At 37.8% G+C, this 19,189-nt stretch overlaps 1 protein-coding gene across 10 annotated transcripts in view; it reads right to left on the minus strand.

Moving 5' to 3' along the window:
* Positions 1-19,189, minus strand: part of NCOR2 (nuclear receptor corepressor 2) — a 360,458-nt gene that overhangs the window by 13,330 nt on the left and 327,939 nt on the right. For 5 of the 10 annotated variants that reach the window (XM_063454320.1, XM_063454321.1, XM_063454323.1 and 2 more), the window contains 9 exons: positions 16,920-17,168; positions 15,450-15,599; positions 13,198-13,305; positions 12,545-12,713; positions 10,660-11,177; positions 7,283-7,426; positions 3,171-3,295; positions 2,152-2,327; positions 1,592-1,741 (listed from right to left, as the gene is read on the minus strand). In XM_063454320.1, coding sequence (XP_063310390.1) covers positions 1,592-1,741; positions 2,152-2,327; positions 3,171-3,295; positions 7,283-7,426; positions 10,660-11,177; positions 12,545-12,713; positions 13,198-13,305; positions 15,450-15,599; positions 16,920-17,168 — 1,789 coding nt within the window. The remainder of the gene's footprint in view (positions 1-1,591; positions 1,742-2,151; positions 2,328-3,170; positions 3,296-7,282; positions 7,427-10,659; positions 11,178-12,544; positions 12,714-13,197; positions 13,306-15,449; positions 15,600-16,919; positions 17,169-19,189) is intronic. The other 5 variants (XM_063454326.1, XM_063454322.1, XM_063454325.1 and 2 more) reach the window with 3 other exon arrangements.

Below are 19,189 nucleotides of genomic sequence, written 5' to 3' on the forward strand. Positions count from 1 at the left end.
CGGCTTTTCATTAATTTGTTCTGCCATTAACACACTAGAAAAATATATGTCTGGCTCCATCAGCCATGAACGATGTACAGTTGAAGTTGATAATCTTACGATACAGGCAGATTACTACAGAACATTTGAGCAGGGTCCTCATCTACCTAACCTCCGATTAAATTCTCCCTTTTATAAGATTGAAAGCACTGTGGGATAGGTTGACGCTATAGAATTACCAATAATAATACCAAACCCTGTATATGTTGCATTAAGGTCATGCCAATCACTGTCCCACAGAAGATAGGTTAGCAGGAACACATGTGAAGGCTATCTGCCAAATTTAGGGCAGTTCTTATAACAACCTAAATTCTATAACAATTCAGCACTAGAATGCTGGAAATAATATGCACTCAGATACAATGTTTACTACATAAAGCATGCAGATAGTTCTTTATTCTGACCTGTTGGAGAACATTAGTTGGATATAGTAAGAAATTTAGGGATCCACTGAGAAGAAATGACATTATTAGAGGATGATATTGAAGACCACTAACACGGAGAGATGGATATGAGAGTAGAAAGCAGAGAAGCCTGTTAAGTGCAATATTTAATTGCAGGTTAAAAGTTCAGATTTAGCCTAACCACTGCAAACTGGTAATAATATCTTGGGGGGGGGGGCAGAAGCTGCTCACCCATCAGGTACCCACCTCCCCATAAGTTAGGGTTTCTGATTCCCTCCACCCTCCCCCAGGATTCCATTGTGTCCCTGCCTTGCAGTGTAATTTTATAGATAATGAAATGCTATCAGCATAGTTCTAGCCAAATGCCAAGCAAATGAAGAGATATGTTATTGCTACATTTCCTATCGTTATGAACTTTTATGAGTAATTGCCTGGAAACAATCAGGAAATCTCATACTTTAGGGTTATAAAAACACACTGGGGAAAAATAAAATCCCTAACTATTATTTCAGCTCAAGTAAATCTAATTATCTGGTCAATAACAGGTAACAGGAAGTTTCTGTAATTAACCTTGTTTGGTCGTAGCATTCATCTCAGAAGGCCATTCCCTCTACCAAAATCTACAGCGAAGGCCACTGGAATAGATTTCTATGTACTCACCCACCACCACACGGTGAAAACTGAATCTTTAATGTCTAGGGAGCACGCTTGGCAGTGTGGGATTTTGCTGTCAGCATATGTGGGAGAGGAACATGTGCCCCTCCACTGTGGTAGCCATTTTTTAAAAGGCAGCATCAAACCTCAACTAAATGTTTTAAATATATACATTTGCTGCCTCTAACACCTCATGGCAAACAAAGTTAACAATTTTATCAATAACCCTCTGCGCTTAAAATTATTTATTATCGTCTGCAAATACTATAAGTAGGGAGTCGAACAAGTCTAGTAGGATTTACCGAATGGGCAGCATTAAGAGCGCACTGAACGTCTTTTACTGCTATATGTTGCACTATATAATCCCCTCTTTAGCAGATGGCCAAGTACAGGCATCCTCATCAAAAATAGGAAGTTGGAAAAAGCAACTTGAGGGGAAAGTATGGCTGGTTACTGATGAAGAGGTAAGTTGTCATGCTTTAAGAGTGCATTACCTTGGTTCGGTTTGATCTCCCTCTCTATATAAAGTGGGATATGTGGCACTTCTAGTATACTCTGGCTCTCCCATGCCCTCTGGTGGAGATATGGGGTCGATACCATCTTCTGAGCCACTCAACGTAGATGCTTTGTTTTGATCAGGAGATCTAAGGATCAATGAAGCTCAAATTCATCTACCGGTACATAGGATTTCTACTGATTTTATCAAAACTGGTGTGGCCACAATATTCTGGTCTCTGGAGTGGAAACCAAAGCTCATGATCCAAATGTTTGTCATTAAACATATCTGGCTTTAAAAAGGAATTGGAAAAAAAAATATATATTTTTTTTAAATTAACCAGTGAGACTCACAGTGACAAGAGTCTATAAACTCGAGGCTGAAATCTTTGGAGATCTGAACAGATGCATCAGCAGCTTAGATGCCTTTATTCCCAGTGTTCCCTTTAAACCAGTGAAATTAACATGTGGCTGAGCAGCAGATGCTGGGACTAAAACGATTACCCATTGCCTGTCACAACCAGGCAAAAGTACTATGCTAACGGAGGGGTATTCTCACCTTTTGTCTCCGTTGCTTCCAGGAGATATTCGTGCAGCTTGACTCTGTTCTTGCTGTTGAAGGACAGCGTCGTTGGCATTCTGCCTGAGGTCCAATACTGAACCGACAGTTCCAGGGTAATACACTGGAGCTTGGATTTGTGGATGATTTTGGGTATAATCTCGGGTGATCACCTCCTGGAAACAAAACAAAAAAATATATTAAAAAAAAAAAAAGTCATACAAAAATGGAACTTGCTGTGCAATACAAGGCTACACTGATCATGTTACAAAAAATGTCTACAATACAGAAAAATTCCAACTGGACTAGTCAATATAGACTTTGAAAAAATAAAGATCAAAGTCTTGTTAATAATTGCACTCTGATGAAATTCATTAGTAGGGTCATGACCACACAATTTGTTCTGAGGGTCTTTTGCTGCCTAATTATCTACCAAACATTCCCATGCTTTCATGTTCAGGGGTTGGGGCAAGGAAAGCCCTGCTCAAACAAGCTTACAATCTATGGTAGCCGGGTATATATCATTACGTGTCTTGCCCACACTTACCGAGTTTCCCAGTTACCACTGTTCTAATCAGCAGCGATATAATCACTATACAAAATATGTGGAAGGAAAGAAATGAGCTATGCCACTCAGAACCTAGGAGGGGCCATGTGCCTTATGGATTTACAACCTCACATCCCCAAATAATAATAAACAAATGAAATATATTTATATCTATCTCTATCTTTATATATTACCCCCTCCCAAAGACCAAATGTTTGAAAGAAGTGTTCCTTAGAGGGCTACTAATGTTTTTAATTGAGGAAGAGACGTTTCCACTTATGTACGAGAGATGTTCATTCAACAGCTTAAACTTTCTCTTTTATGGAGCTTCTTATTTCGAAAAATACAATATTTGTAGACAAAAGAATGTTAAAGTGGTCACTGTAACAGTAAGAAAAAAAACCAAAGCAAAAAAACTCCAAACAAACAAGTGAATGACTTTAGCTCATAAGAGAAGAAAAATGAGACCTACATTAATATGCTGAGCCAACGTGACCAACCGCTGTTTTTTTGAGGAACACTGTGTTGGGTGACAAGGTGACTGCTGGCCTTCGACTTTCTGTCGCATATGGCCTTCTGATATATGTTTTAGTGGCACTGTAAAGAAGGAAATTATGTAGTTATGCATAGATAGAGGACTGTCGAAAATGAGTGGATGTACCAGCGCTAATTTGGAGAATCACAATATACACCAATTGGTTGCAATACTATACAATAGTAGCTGCTTTAACACCAGAATCTTATCTTAAAACCAATGACTACAATCTAGGGAAATGGTGAAGCGCTATATTTATGTATAAAATACGAAAAGAGAATTATAGCGAAGCTTGGGAATCAATGGATATACCTGAAATATCCTTTTTTTCTCTCTCTCTTTTGGGATTTTAACCTTGATACACGATTCCTTAAAAATGTAAACACAAAAAATACATCATAGTATAACACTGCAAGGTATATTATAAGTTCGTATATAAGATTATTCCCACTCACACTTTAAAGAGCCAAAATGTTTTAGCTCAGTTCATGCACTTATGGGGTCCGTAAAGGCGACCCTCTCCCTTCTTGGGCGGCTTTTGTTCTTTCTTTATCCGATCTAGGACATAGAGTACATATAGTGTAGTACCTTTGGTAAGTGCCTTTTATAAGTGTAATTTAGAATGGGGTACTCACAAAACCAGAGCCTTCCAATCGGCTCAATGGTACAGCGTATGTGGTTAAGGACCACAATCCTTCTTTTTAGTAGCAGGAACAAAATTTGCCAAATAGTGTCTCAGTAAAAAAGTAATTTTATTTGACTATCACTTTAAAAAATTCTTTTAAAAAATTCTATAAGTATAAAAGTATCAAAACAATAGATATAAATACACACTATATAGGCAAACAGTAATTAAAAGAAGTCCCATAGTTACAGTCTTTTCCAGGACGCGTTTCGCCAAGTAGGCTTCCTCAGCTGGATAAAAAAGTCTTTGTAATGTTCCTTGGACAGGTTCCTGCTTTATAAACCTTCTTCTTGCTTGAATAATTGGTGTGCGGGCTTTTTAATTCTCGCGGGCTATTGCCATGGTAACGGCAATGCCCTGCGTGTCAAGCCTCTTTCGTGGTTGTAGTTCCGTGTACGTCACTTCCGGTTTCGCTTATATCCGGTTTTCATGCGTTCCACTTGCGGTTCAACTCGTTGGTTCGTCCATATCGGCACAATTATAGAAGAAGAGAGGGAGAATACATCCCATCAAAGTCCAATCATGTTTTTCTTTTTTTCTTTTATAACTTTATATGCATAAATCTTTTATCCCATATTCTTAACATAACCTGATATTGAAATTTACAGAAAGGATCTGTCCGGTTGATATTTAAGTTTGTGCTCTATGAATAAAGTATGTGATTTCTAATATCTTTTTTACACCTCATAAAAAGCCAGATTATGTGTATTCTGAAGGTTATATTCCGTACTATCAGTACTTAGAGATAATTAACTTAAAATATTCTAATTCGTGTGGGAAACACGTAATCTGAAACTACTATAGAGAACTAGGGAAAGTTCCTTTCGGATTAGATAATAATACCGATATATTTAAACGGACGTTAGGTATTAATGCTGCAAGAGAATCAGACGTGGGCATAGGGGCCGTTAGAAATCCATATAAGTAAAATTAGTCACATAAAGGGGTAAGATCTATAAAAATATTCGAAAGGGAGGTGAAGGGCATATATAAAATCGACCCCTACAAAGTGCTAGGGTGATAAGTAAATCCTATTCTATAAAGAATTAAAAATACTCTCTATCAGTATATGGTAGTGAGGGACTAATATAAGGTAAAAACTAAATGAGGAGTACATAGTTAAAAACAATAGTAAAATGTACCTATATAAGCTAACCTAAACCACTTAAGGTGCTGGGTAAAATAGAAAGTGTTGACATATAGTGAAATGAAAGGGATGGGTCATACTTCTGTTCCTAGCCGGAATTACAATCTCTATGTGTAGATTTATTTTACCTACACATAGAGATTGTAATTCCGGCTAGGAACAGAAGTATGACCCATCCCTTTCATTTCACTATATGTCAACACTTTCTATTTTACCCAGCACCTTAAGTGGTTTAGGTTAGCTTATATAGGTACATTTTACTATTGTTTTTAACTATGTACTCCTCATTTAGTTTTTACCTTATATTAGTCCCTCACTACCATATACTGATAGAGAGTATTTTTAATTCTTTATAGAATAGGATTTACTTATCACCCTAGCACTTTGTAGGGGTCGATTTTATATATGCCCTTCACCTCCCTTTCGAATATTTTTATAGATCTTACCCCTTTATGTGACTAATTTTACTTATATGGATTTCTAACGGCCCCTATGCCCACGTCTGATTCTCTTGCAGCATTAATACCTAATGTCCGTTTAAATATATCGGTATTATTATCTAATCCGAAAGGAACTTTCCCTAGTTCTCTATAGTAGTTTCAGATTACGTGTTTCCCACACGAATTAGAATATTTTAAGTTAATTATCTCTAAGTACTGATAGTACGGAATATAACCTTCAGAATACACATAATCTGGCTTTTTATGAGGTGTAAAAAAGATATTAGAAATCACATACTTTATTCATAGAGCACAAACTTAAATATCAACCGGACAGATCCTTTCTGTAAATTTCAATATCAGGTTATGTTAAGAATATGGGATAAAAGATTTATGCATATAAAGTTATAAAAGAAAAAAAGAAAAACATGATTGGACTTTGATGGGATGTATTCTCCCTCTCTTCTTCTATAATTGTGCCGATATGGACGAACCAACGAGTTGAACCGCAAGTGGAACGCATGAAAACCGGATATAAGCGAAACCGGAAGTGACGTACACGGAACTACAACCACGAAAGAGGCTTGACACGCAGGGCATTGCCGTTACCATGGCAATAGCCCGCGAGAATTAAAAAGCCCGCACACCAATTATTCAAGCAAGAAGAAGGTTTATAAAGCAGGAACCTGTCCAAGGAACATTACAAAGACTTTTTTATCCAGCTGAGGAAGCCTACTTGGCGAAACGCGTCCTGGAAAAGACTGTAACTATTGGACTTCTTTTAATTACTGTTTGCCTATATAGTGTGTATTTATATCTATTGTTTTGATACTTTTATACTTATAGAATTTTTTAAAAGAATTTTTTAAAGTGATAGTCAAATAAAATTACTTTTTTACTGAGACACTATTTGGCAAATTTTGTTCCTGCTACTAAAAAGAAGGATTGTGGTCCTTAACCACATACGCTGTACCATTGAGCCGATTGGAAGGCTCTGGTTTTGTGAGTACCCCATTCTAAATTACACTTATAAAAGGCACTTACCAAAGGTACTACACTATATGTACTCTATGTCCTAGATCGGATAAAGAAAGAACAAAAGCCGCCCAAGAAGGGAGAGGGTCGCCTTTACGGACCCCATAAGTGCATGAACTGAGCTAAAACATTTTGGCTCTTTAAAGTGTGAGTGGGAATAATCTTATATACGAACTTATAATATACCTTGCAGTGTTATACTATGATGTATTTTTTGTGTTTACATTTTTAAGGAATCGTGTATCAAGGTTAAAATCCCAAAAGAGAGAGAGAAAAAAAGGATATTTCAGGTATATCCATTGATTCCCAAGCTTCGCTATAATTCTCTTTTCGTATTTTATACATAAATATAGCGCTTCACCATTTCCCTAGATTATAGATAGAGGACTGCATTAATTAACTCTTAAAGATATAATCCATGGTTTCCATGGACCAGAAGTTACTTATAGGATGGATTTACTATGATTTGCATTTTCAATGTTCACAGACTAGCGTCAACCAGGCAACACTTAATGCACATCACTCCATGCACTGAGCACTTTCCGGTGACTTCGGACTGTAAAGCGGCAATACATTCTCTTAAAGCAAGGAGACATAAGCCTGGGAATGACTACCCCTTCTTCCTTGCCCAATACAAACAAATAATCCTCATTTTAACCAAGCAAAAAAAACAGAGCAAACCCTAGTCTGAAAGTGTGTTATTTTTAAAGCATTGACATTTTCTGTGGCGCTGCATGATTACCTTGCTTGTGTCGAGTCTCCTGATCCACACGTGCACTCTCTGGGTCCTGTACAGCCACTCGGAGGCCCTTCTCATGAGACAGCCCAGGCGTATTCATAGGGCTAACTGCATCACATCTGTCGGGGCTGTACCCAGTGGGATATCCTAATCAGACGCAAACAAGTTAAGATTTTGGTCTAACACTTGAACAACAACTGATTAGCATAATGGAGCTGTGCAAAATGTTCTCACTTTGAAGGCAAAATGAATCCCTGAAAATCAATTATTTCAGAACTGAATGAACATACCTTTCCTATGTACATATTGCACAGGAACGAGCTGAGACTCATATGGAAGCTCATACCGTACCATGTACATTTATACACACAGGGGACTATTAAGTAAACCGTAAGGTGTGGTGAAAACGGACAAAATCCAGGAAAATTAGTCAAACTGTAAACATCCATAACAGGAGAACTGCATTGTTTCATGTAATTCTGCTATTATAGATCTAACGTTTGGAAATAGATGGTCAAGTCACAGCATCTCGCTGTTTAGTGTGTATGAAATTCCAATTTCTAAACTAGGTCATTTCCAAGAGAGCCAAATTGGAAAGACTCTTCAGCTATGTTTCTAGTTTGCTCTTCTGGCATAGAATTTGTAATTCACACTTTAGAGAAAATAACTATTATATTATATATATATATATATATATACACACATACACACTCTCTCTCTCTCTCTCTCTCTCTCTCTCAGGGCAGAATAGTGTCCAGCAAATCAAATATGTAAAAACAATAAGGGATGTTTTCTCTGGTGTCCTGCTTTTATTGACATCAGGTAAAGTTCCCCATGAAAAAGAGAATGATTAATTTAAACTAGCACACACACTGCACATGCCATTCTATGGTACTTCTGTCCATACATGAGCAATTCAGCAGAGGTCTGCATGTGGAAAGACCTGATTACTGCACATCTAGATTGCATGTTATCTTGGCACATCAGGAAAACGCACTGCTTTTACACTTGCAAGAGTGATCAACGCACATTGCATCATTAGCACACCTCCACACGGACACTACACCTTACTTGTTGCAAACATGGCAGTGTTGGCCATTGTGTAGTTTAATAACCAGCTTTCTACTGTAAGAAAGCTAACAGCTGAACTACAACTCAAATGACATCATGTAAAGCAGCATTATTGAAGCAAAAAAGGGAAACACTGCAGGGAACAAGGGGTGGGTTTATGGGAGAACTTAATAGATTTGTTTTTAAATACTAAAGAAATTAATAAAAAAATATAAAATAAAAAAAAACTGGCATAGCCAACAGTAACCTACTTACACACTGCATCTAGTTTGCGTGTGCGTGCGTAGAATGCCCCTTCATATGTTACTTAGGGAAGATAGTAATTTTTGCCATTTTTCAATGTGTTTTTTTTTTTTTTTTTACCAAGTCAGAATACTTCTGGGAACGGGTCCAATACATTTATTACAATTTTGCATTACTTTATAATTGATTTTCTATAATTCACAAAATACAAAGTGCAATATGGAGACGATATATATGTGATTACTACCCATACAAAGTGTACATTCTTGCATAGCTCCACAAAGACAAAAAAACCACAACCAACAATATATAACCATATCAGAACCACAGAGCAGGCAGTGAAGGGGGACGGCTTTCCATGATTATAATTGCCGGAAACAGCGAGAAGACACGCCACCAAGCTAAGCCACCAATCGGTGACCAGAGATCCGCAAGCAGATATTGACTAAACTTGTAATGAATCGCAGAGCAACAAACCCTCCAGAAGTGATTGGATGACAAATTTACGCAACTTCTCCAAGAAATCAACAGCACTCCGGAAAGTCTGTGCTTCGGCGGAACAGTGTTTTGTTCATGTAGCAATCAGGAAGTGGGTTACTATCGGAGGTTTGTGTTTATAATTTATTTTACATCTCCTTGAAGACCAGAGGTATAAGCTTGTCCTGATTCTAGCATGATGCCCTGCTTTTTTTATCACTGGCTGCTCTATACAGACCCATTGTTGTAATGAAAACAGGATACTCCATTTTGGAATGGGGTAACTGCAGACGAAACGGTTATACATTAACCATCAGTGATCCTCAGGGAGTTAGAAGACATCAGCTGGTTCAGTATGGTGTTAACAGTCTTGCACAAAATGTAAGGTGTTTACATTTTGCAAGCGTAAAACCAATCCAAGCATGTTTGCACCATCTCCACTTTGTGTAGGAATACTTAAGTGATTTAAATAAAGGGCCTGTGTTTTAGGCATCCCAATTGCCAAAGTAAGAGAGACATTGCTCTCGGACCTCTAAAAGGATTTATTACATTATTATTACTGCCCTTTATATAGCTAGCGCCAACAGATTACATGCAAATAAAGTGTTAACTAAAAGTATCTGTGTTTAGATTCTTCATACAGCACTGTGTTTCAAACCCCTTTGGCAATGAAAGGTCAATAACAAACTGTGGATCTCTAAAAAGACTGATTAACTCTTTTGAACCCTAGAACTGGAGGTTAAAGCGCATGCTGAATACAGAATGTGTTTCAATAGGGATGCACAAAAATAAAAGCTTATTCGGAGATCATTATGGCATCTGGGTATATCGATTGATAGCATGGTCTCTTGCCCAGGGTGCAGGGGAACAGCAAGCATTCAATCCACTGCAGACCCATCTGGCAGGGAAAGGTAAAGGCCACTGGGAGGAGTTCCCCACGCAGGATCTGAGTGTCATGTGGCAACAAGGCACATTTGTTAACCTTTCCATGCAACACAGATACTAACAGCAAACTGATGAGTGCACCCATAAACTAAGGTAAGATCACCCACTCCCCACATCGCCTCTAAACCTCACCAAACTGCTACACAGTCTTGCTAGAACATGTGTAAACCCATCTGCTGCCAGAGGGGTCAGCAACGTATTGCAAAAGGGCATCGTTAGCATTTGCTATTCTGCCACTGAAGCTTCTAAGGGATGAGAATCACATTTCAAACAAGGGCAGCGAAGCACGGATTAAGAGAATAAAAATTCTCCTTATCCCCCCCAAAAAATAAAACATGTTATTTATTGAAAATGGAAAAAAAAAAAAAAGAAAAAAAAAACTGGAGACAAATGATTTGTGCAAATAATTATAATTAAAAAAAAAAAATTAAAGAAAAATTTGGATGCTGAAATAGCCAAATCACCGGAACGTGCATTGAAAAATTATAAAATAAATTAAAAATCAAAAAATATAAAAACAAGTATATATAAATATAAATGCGTGATATATATATATTTATATATATGTTTAGAAAAATGTATAGATGTGTGTATGTAATATGTATAGGCCACAAGCTTGGACTACCTGCTCCTGTATGTCTTACCATCACTATTGGCGTCGATATTTAGCGAGCCTCTTTCTCGCTTCCCGTTATCGCAAGAAATTTGACGCATGATAATGGCGTCTATGAAGTTGGCCGCAGTCATGGTGGTCTTACCGAGTGATCGAAGCTCCTGTTCCTGCATGGAAAAGGGTTTATTTGTGGTCTTGTCCCTATTGTGCTGCTCACTGGCTGATACCGCAGTCTGGTCCAGGGGTTGATGATGTTGACTTTTCCCCTGTCCGTTGTTATACTGGTGAGCGGAACTGGCCCCAGTTGTGGGAAGAGGCCTGGACTCCATGACTTTAATAGGCGATGCCTGTTCTACCACTGAAGGAGGCAGCTTGGAGTTGTAATAGTTTTCATTCCTGGGACGTTCTACCTTGGCTTCGCGTGCCCTTATGTCCTTCTGTACCATGGCATGATCAACAGGTTGGTAGCTCTCAGCTCCACCAGCTGAGCGATGAGAAGCTGCAGTCAGCTGCATAGCAGATCGAATAGGTGAAGAGCTTGAGGATGACCTTTATAAGCAAAGGAGCAACATATAAAACATGATTTTCATTAAAAATGTAATACTTTATATTCACATACAGTGTCACAAGATATTCAAAAATATTTTTAACCTATGAAAATGCTAGCCATAATGTATGGGGTCGGCATGCCTCAGCATTTCTCTATCTTCAACCTTGTGACGGCTGCGGAGCAGATGACCCCAGGGCCTTTGCATACAGTCTCCATCACAGGGCTAGTTATGAGCTTTTAACTGGACAACAGGATTGTTTTGCAGTTGGAAGGAACCGCATTCCTATAAATTCTTGAAAATAGGTGCACATACCATGTATATATGGCTCTACACCAGGGGTAGTCAACCTTTTAATATGTACAGCATAGGGTCTATGCTGTGTGAAGGTGAGTGAGATGTGAAAATCTATCCTATTGTCTACCCCTCCCTTCTTACCTTTTACGAAGGAGGAGGGACATAATGCTGCAAGTCATGGTGCTACAGTGGGGGTATGTTCCCTTTAGCCTGCAGCTCCTCTGGCTGCAGGATGACTCGCCTGTCCTCCTGCGAGCACAGCACTGTATCTGCGCATTGCCATGGTAACATGTGGCAACGCTCCCACCAGCCTACTCGCGGGAAGAACACAGAGCCTCCCAGGCTGGAACCAACTGCAAGCAGGCCGGTGATCTTTGATCTCCTCACCAGCCAAGAGGGCTTACAGCAAGGCTGGCTCTGCATGGGGGAAATTAAAGGATCTCCCCTGCCAGCCTTGGTCCATGGCCATCGAGGCCCACAGGGCGCTTTCTGCAGAACCCACCACCACCCACCTGAAATCCCAAACCGTAGGAACCAGGTTGACTACCCCTGCTCTACACCTTTGTTCAGATATAATGAATGTCAAAAGATGCTGTTGTGATGGGATCACATCTGTCATCCGCTGTATCAGTGTTTGTTATTACTGTCCATAAATCAATAGATCAAACATTGGATAAAAAACAGAATGGCCAGAATGATTTAAGTTCAATGATGGGTTATCATTCCAGTGGATTCCGGGCAATATTTAGCACCTTGCCCCAGAATTGTCTAAACACATCCTATTCTTGTTCTCAAAACTATAAATATATACGTGTGAGTTCTAAGGCTTGCTCAGTTTCCAAAAGTAGTTACATAGCAAGCAATTAACATTTGCACGCCAATAGGAGACAAACGTACAGTGAACATAAATATATAAATCCTCTTTATTAAGTGATAAAAAAAATAAATAAAATGGACAAAACAACGGCATATCATATGCAATGAGAAAAAGGAGGGGAAGCGCAGGACAGACCACATACCCAAAAAAGCTGAACACTTCCTCAACAGCTAAGCTATTAAAATGATACTTACCGCAGTACAGTAGGTGTCACGCTTTCTGTGCTTGTCATGAGGTTTTTCATGCCTGTATTATGAAGAACACTTGGACGCTGTTGGATAGTTTCATGAGCCCGCGGTGACACAGGAGAATGTTGGTGACTGTGGCTCTGTGTGGACAAGCGGCCACTGGTCTGCTCAGTACCTACAGACAACGCAGAAAAACCATAGGGATCACCACACATTCTGCTAATTTCAATTCCATATACAATAATAATGTTTCCACATTCCAAGAACTCTATTTGTTTAGACTTGAAAACATAGGGATTGCATTATGGGAAAAAGAATTGTGCAAGATTTCAAGTGATCTAGCAGACAGAGTCTGTGTATTATCTGGTTATAGAGAGGGCACTAAAACTATAGGACACACTGTTACAGAGTAAAGAAGTGACTATTAATAGGCCAGTTTGGGTTTTTGCAATATTTCATGATGTACAAAATCTTAAGATTCTCGCTTTTCACAGTAAATAAATATTACAATAAGGGTCTTCTCGTGGGAATAGGGACCTATTTGACTGTTGTACTCTCTCTCACACAGTTAAAAGCTGTAAGTATATTACATCAGAAAAGATAGGATAGAATACATAGCCATTCTAATTAGCATGGACTATGGACTGCTCAGGCCTCACCAGGTCTCCATATGGGTGCATGCTCCACAGTAGTAGTCAGCACAGATTTTTCTCGTTCTCGCTCAGAAGATGATGAGGTCTGCTTTGTCACATGAGTTGTGGTGGTTGCTAAAAAGACATAAGAGAAGCAAATGTGCTCTTTTTATTTACGGATGATGTAGATAATGCATTAATATTCCTTCTACGAGTGTTTCTTTCCAAAAAATTTAAAGGGGAACTGTTGCTTCACTGCAAATAAAAGGCTAAAATAAGTTATGGGTGATTTCTTCATATTCTGTTCAATGGTGTTATCATGAGACGCTCCATTTTCTTTAAATCTATATGATACATTTAGAACTTGGCAGCACAACCAATTCAGAGAAGACACGGCCAAGGCACACATTGCATCAGAGGAGGAGATTTAGAAACATTGTTTCCACTTCTCCTTTCTCTATGCTGGCTGCCAGGTGAAAAGAGCAGACATTATAATAACACTAACAGGAAACGGAGGCACTCTGTTCCAGGAGAGAGAGGTGTGAGTTTTCGACATTAATTTTATTTTTGGACATCAGATACATGCATTTGTGAAATAGATGTAATAAACACAAGTAATGCTTACCATTTAAAGAAATACTCCAACACAAAAAATATATTTGATTTTTAAATTGGAGTGTTCCTTAACTCTTAAAATGGGGGGACCCTTTATTCTTAAGTTTAAAAAAAAAAAAAAAAAAAATGTAAATGCCATTTTTATTCACTTTTTATACTCCTATTCTGACAGATGACATATGCTTCTTGTGGACCACGTCTATGAAAGCACTGGAAACCTACTGGGCATGAACTGCAATTGCCACACTCTGCAATCAGGACACGTCACATAGAGAAGCATTCAAATGTTTAGCGAAGCCAAAATTGAGGGCTTTCAATTACTAAAGGGACACTATAGTCACCTGAACAACTTTAGCTTAATGAAGCAGTTTTGGTGTATAGAACATGCCCCTGCAGCCTCACTGCTCAATCCTCTGCCATTTAGGAGTTAAATCCCTTTGTTTATGAACCCTAGTCACACCTCCCTGCATGTGACTTGCACAGCCTTCCATAAACACTTCCTGTAAAGAGAGCCCTATTTAGGCTTTCTTTATTGCAAGTTCTGTTTAATTAAGATTTTCTTATCCCCTGCTGTGTTAATAGCTTGCTAGACCCTGCAAGAGCCTCCTGTATGTGATTAAAGTTCAATTTAGAGATTGAGATACAATTATTTAAGGTAAATTACATCTGTTTGAAAGTGAAACCAGTTTTTTTTTCATGCAGGCTCTGTCAATCATAGCCAGGGGAAGTGTGGCTAGGGCTGCATAAACAGAAACAAAGTGATTTAACTCCTAAATGACAGTGAATGGAGCAGTGAAATTGCAGGGGAATGATCTATACACTAAAACTGCTTTATTTAGCTAAAGTAATTTAGGTGACTATAGTGTTCCTTTAAAAAAAGTCTTCACTAATAAAAGCCTCCAGTGGCTCTGATTTATAGTCACTATAGAGACACTCTTACAAACAAATGTAAACATAACCATATCTCTCACAAACCACACAATTTACATTTGTCACACTGCTGGGATAGGATTTTAGCTTCAAAACCACGATCAAAGTAGGAAATTACTTTACTATTAAGTTCTCCAGGTGTATGGAATGTTTATTAAGAAAGTGTATACTTTTCATAAACTGACGCAAACTGAAAAAAGTAAGTTCTCAAGCAAACAGGAAACATTAATGCTCATTCATAAAAGCCATTAGGAAGGGGGCAGAATGAAGAGTCTATTAGCATTCGCCAAGACAACCAGTCTAAGGAAACAAACAAAATCAATGTTCCAACAGAAAACCATTATGACACAATCAGGCGTACACTGCATTTTTGGCAGCAAAACATTCTCCAAACTGGATGTCACAAAATGATATCCCTCTCCTATATTAGTCGAGTCATCTGCTTTGAATTTCAAAAGACAAATCACTACCTAACATTTGTGAAGCACCAAAGGAAGATCGTCAGTTTCTATACACACTGCTGTGTTGTGATTCATTAGAGGGGCAATCGCAAATTAAAATGTTTAATTCAAATAAATACATATTTAAAAAAAACTAAGAAAAAAAAAAACTATTTGATTGTATTTTTTTTTTTTGCTGATGGGGAACAGAAAAGAAATACAGTCTCCTTGTCTTATATAACCGTTTTCTACAGCATGCTATAAAAAAGGTTTGATTATATGACAATATGGTACCTGGTGATAGTGGGGAGTTGCTGTGTCGGGTGCTGAAGCTTTGGGGGGCTCCGGAGATGTATGTTATACGATCCATGGTGCCAGTGGATGAGGCTGCAGACTGCGGTATCAGGACTGGCAGATGTGGCACTTGAGAAAGGTCTATAATTCCTGTGAATGAAAAAAAAAAAAAGGTAAAGGGGTATTCGTGGCATATGCAACATGTTTCACACCATGTGTTAACTGCAAACATAACATCATTGCAACTATGCAAGGCAGACCGTAAATCAAAACAACCATATTTAGGCATTAAGATCTCGCTCTACCCACACCAAATATTTTGCTTCTCCTTTTTAATAACAAGATTAAAGATAAAACTGCACACCAGTTAGAAATACAGAATGCAAACACATACAACAAATAAAACCAATTAGAATATATATATGTGTGTGTATATATATATATATATATATATATATATATATATATATGCTGAAACTATTAAATATGTTATATTTCTGCATATTTACATATGTGATAAGATATGTATATATAGTATAGAGATAGAATTATATAACATATATATGAAGATATCTATCACATAAAAATCTGGAGAAATATAAAATATTGATAAAAAATGTAAAAGTATTATTTAGTGGACATGTCTAAAGTGAACATTCTAAAGAGATCTTAACCTCCTCTATATGAAACTACTTAATATTAATTGTGAAGATCAGGAAATCAAGACACAGCATCACATTTTAACCATTTAAAAAAAATGAAAAAATAAACACCTATTTTTGGCTTTTAAAGCACAGGTCATTAATCACATCACTTCTTCAAAGCCTTCCTAGCTAATGCACGTAGACAGGAGATTGTAAATCTTGTAGCAGTCATTCTAGCATCGGTGAAGGGGTTAATGAATGTAGTGACTCAACCATTGCTATTCAATAACAATGAGAAGGGATGCAATGACTTGCTGACCATGTAGTGACATTTGAACAAACATAATTCTGTCCTCCCCTTAATAAAGCAACTGATCGACAGTACGAGTTTTAAGACAATGACTATATTAATCTGGAACGCTTGACACAGTGTAGCACACTGGCTTAATAAATCTCCATTACCACGACTGCTCCATATGCACATCAATATGAATATGGTTCTCTGCAAAAGCTCCATTAAAAATAGTTAGAAATAGGCCTACCAATGGTACATTGTGACCAGTACTCAATAACTAAAGGAAAATGCCTTGCTGGAAAGTGCCATAAGGAGAATAAAAACAGGAGCAAATTATCTCAGGCAAACTGACCCGATCTTGAACCTATACAAGGAATTCATACTTAGCCCTTTTTATGCCATCAGTGCGCCCAAAGCATTGTTTTGCATTGTGTTTGGCACACCTCTGCCATGTAATGGGTTAAGAACAAACTGCAGCTTTTGGTGGCTTTCCGCAGCCACGCAGCTGTGGAACAGACATTCAGTGCATACTTCGAGGACCTGCTGGGTAGCTGAGTGCCAAGGAGGAATCCCTCTGCTGTAGTCCACGTAACAGGTCTGCCCGCTGTGCCATAGCGGAGGCTGCATTATGGTGCATGTGCTGAGATGTGATGTAGTCATTGATGATGGTCTGGCGGTTCTCCATGGCAGCAGAATCTGGATATCCACGGATGAGGTATGGTGGGTAGAGGTGAGGATAGGCAGGATTAGGGGCCAAGTGTCTGGGCAGGTAGTAGGCAGCTGTATACAAAAATAAATAATTTTTAATAAAGTGTAAAGCATAAGTAACAGAATAGATCTGTTCATTACATGCATTTAGCACAAACTGCACTAAAACGTTACAATATATGAAATATATGATCATTTATTGTTCGTAATCTTGTTGTTTGTCTGTAATATAAAATAAAAATTACACCAACAGAAATACTGCTCTAAATATTATTTATAAAACCCAAAACACATTCCGTAGCGCTGTACAGTAGGTGGACTAACAGACAAGTATTTGCAACAAGACTGATTGGACGTACAGGAACAGAGGATGGTGAGGGACCTGCTTAAACGTGCTTACATTCTACAGGGAATAGGTATAGTGGCATAAGAAGTAAGGTTAGGATGTGTTACAAGTACAGGAAAAGGAGGTTGCAAGAATAGTTTACAATGAAGGCGTAGGTTTTTTTTTTGTTTTTGTTTTTTTAACATAACAGTTGCAAGAGAGGATGCAATGTTGCAATATGAGTTACCAGTGTTAATTGACATGCCTTCCTAAAGAAGTGAGTTTTTAATGATTTTTTGGAAGGAATGGAGACTGGGTTAGAGGCTAAGGGAAGGGAGTCCCATAGGAATGATGCAGGCCTAGAGAGAAGTATTGATGGGAGGAGAGTACAAACAGTCTGGACCTATATAGCTGGATTTATACACATATAAACACAATTTGTAATTATAACCTCACTAATACAGAGATTTTAACAAGCAATTCATATTTTCTAAACATAAGGAAAGCAATGAATGATAAATATCAGTCATTTTAATCCGTCTACCCAGTGAATTTGTTGTCTCTCTACAGCAATCACATGCTGGCTATGTAAGAATGGAGGTTTGGCAGAACCTCGTGAGAGATTGTGGACAGCATGTGCACTTGGTACTGCAATGAATGACATGAAGTACTGACTAACAGACAAGCTAGTACTGTCATAGGCTATGATCAGAAAACAATTACTGCAGAATTACCTGCACAATTACTGCAGTATATGTATGTATGTATACCTGCATGCCGACATGTAATACCATTAGCAGACATTGTATAAAACCACAGTTCCAAAATTACAGAAAAAAAAATATATTCAAGGATTTAATAGTTAGCATGAGGGGCAACGGCCTGCTGATTCAAGAAGAAATCTCACAACCACTTTAGAGTCAAGAAATTTATTTATATCCCAGTTTGATGTTCGAAATTGCTTCAAATAGCTTGTTTTGTTGCCCATCTTTTCAGATCAACAGCAGCAATACAGATATGTAAAAGTTTGAACTTTATCTTTATTCCAGCCTATATTACTGTGTAACTATTAAAAACTAACGGTGACCAACTAAATACAACATCCCCCTAAAATGAAATCTATATTCTATACAGAACTAAAATGACTACCAACTGTAATAACCCTTTATGTAAAACCTATACATTTTCTCACCATTTACTCAGAAAGCCTTGCAAGCAACATCTTTATATGCTGTAAATCTTTGAATGCAGAAAAACAAAAACACACAAACTCCCTACTAGGGTACCCTAATCTTTGAATGCATACAATACTTCAAACCAGATGCTTATATCAGAAGGGTACGTCTATTGAACTGTGAACAGGGATGAATGAAATACATCATCTCTTGAAAGTGTTCAGTGGATAACATTTGCTCAATAAACAGATAAGTATCTCTAGTAACTAGCTACCAGATAAAAAAAAATTTTTTTTTGTGTAATTCCCAAAACAACTGCTATACAAAGTATAACTAATCAATACAGGCACAAGATTAGAAAATCCATACTTTACCAGATGTTCTACAGTGATCTCTGGCATGAGGGGGAGGAGGGGTATAGAATCTGAAATAGTATTCCCTTGTATCCAGTTCACATGGGTATGCCAAACAGATAACCAATGTGTGCAAGAATTAACTCGGATAAAAAGTTGGAATTTAGGAGAAATTATTTTAAAGCTTTTTTTTTTTTTTTTTTTTTTTTAAAGGAGTCTATTTTAAAAAGACAAAAACAA

Source organism: Pelobates fuscus, chromosome 5, assembly GCF_036172605.1.
Source record: "Pelobates fuscus isolate aPelFus1 chromosome 5, aPelFus1.pri, whole genome shotgun sequence".
Lineage (NCBI taxonomy): Eukaryota > Metazoa > Chordata > Amphibia > Anura > Pelobatidae > Pelobates > Pelobates fuscus.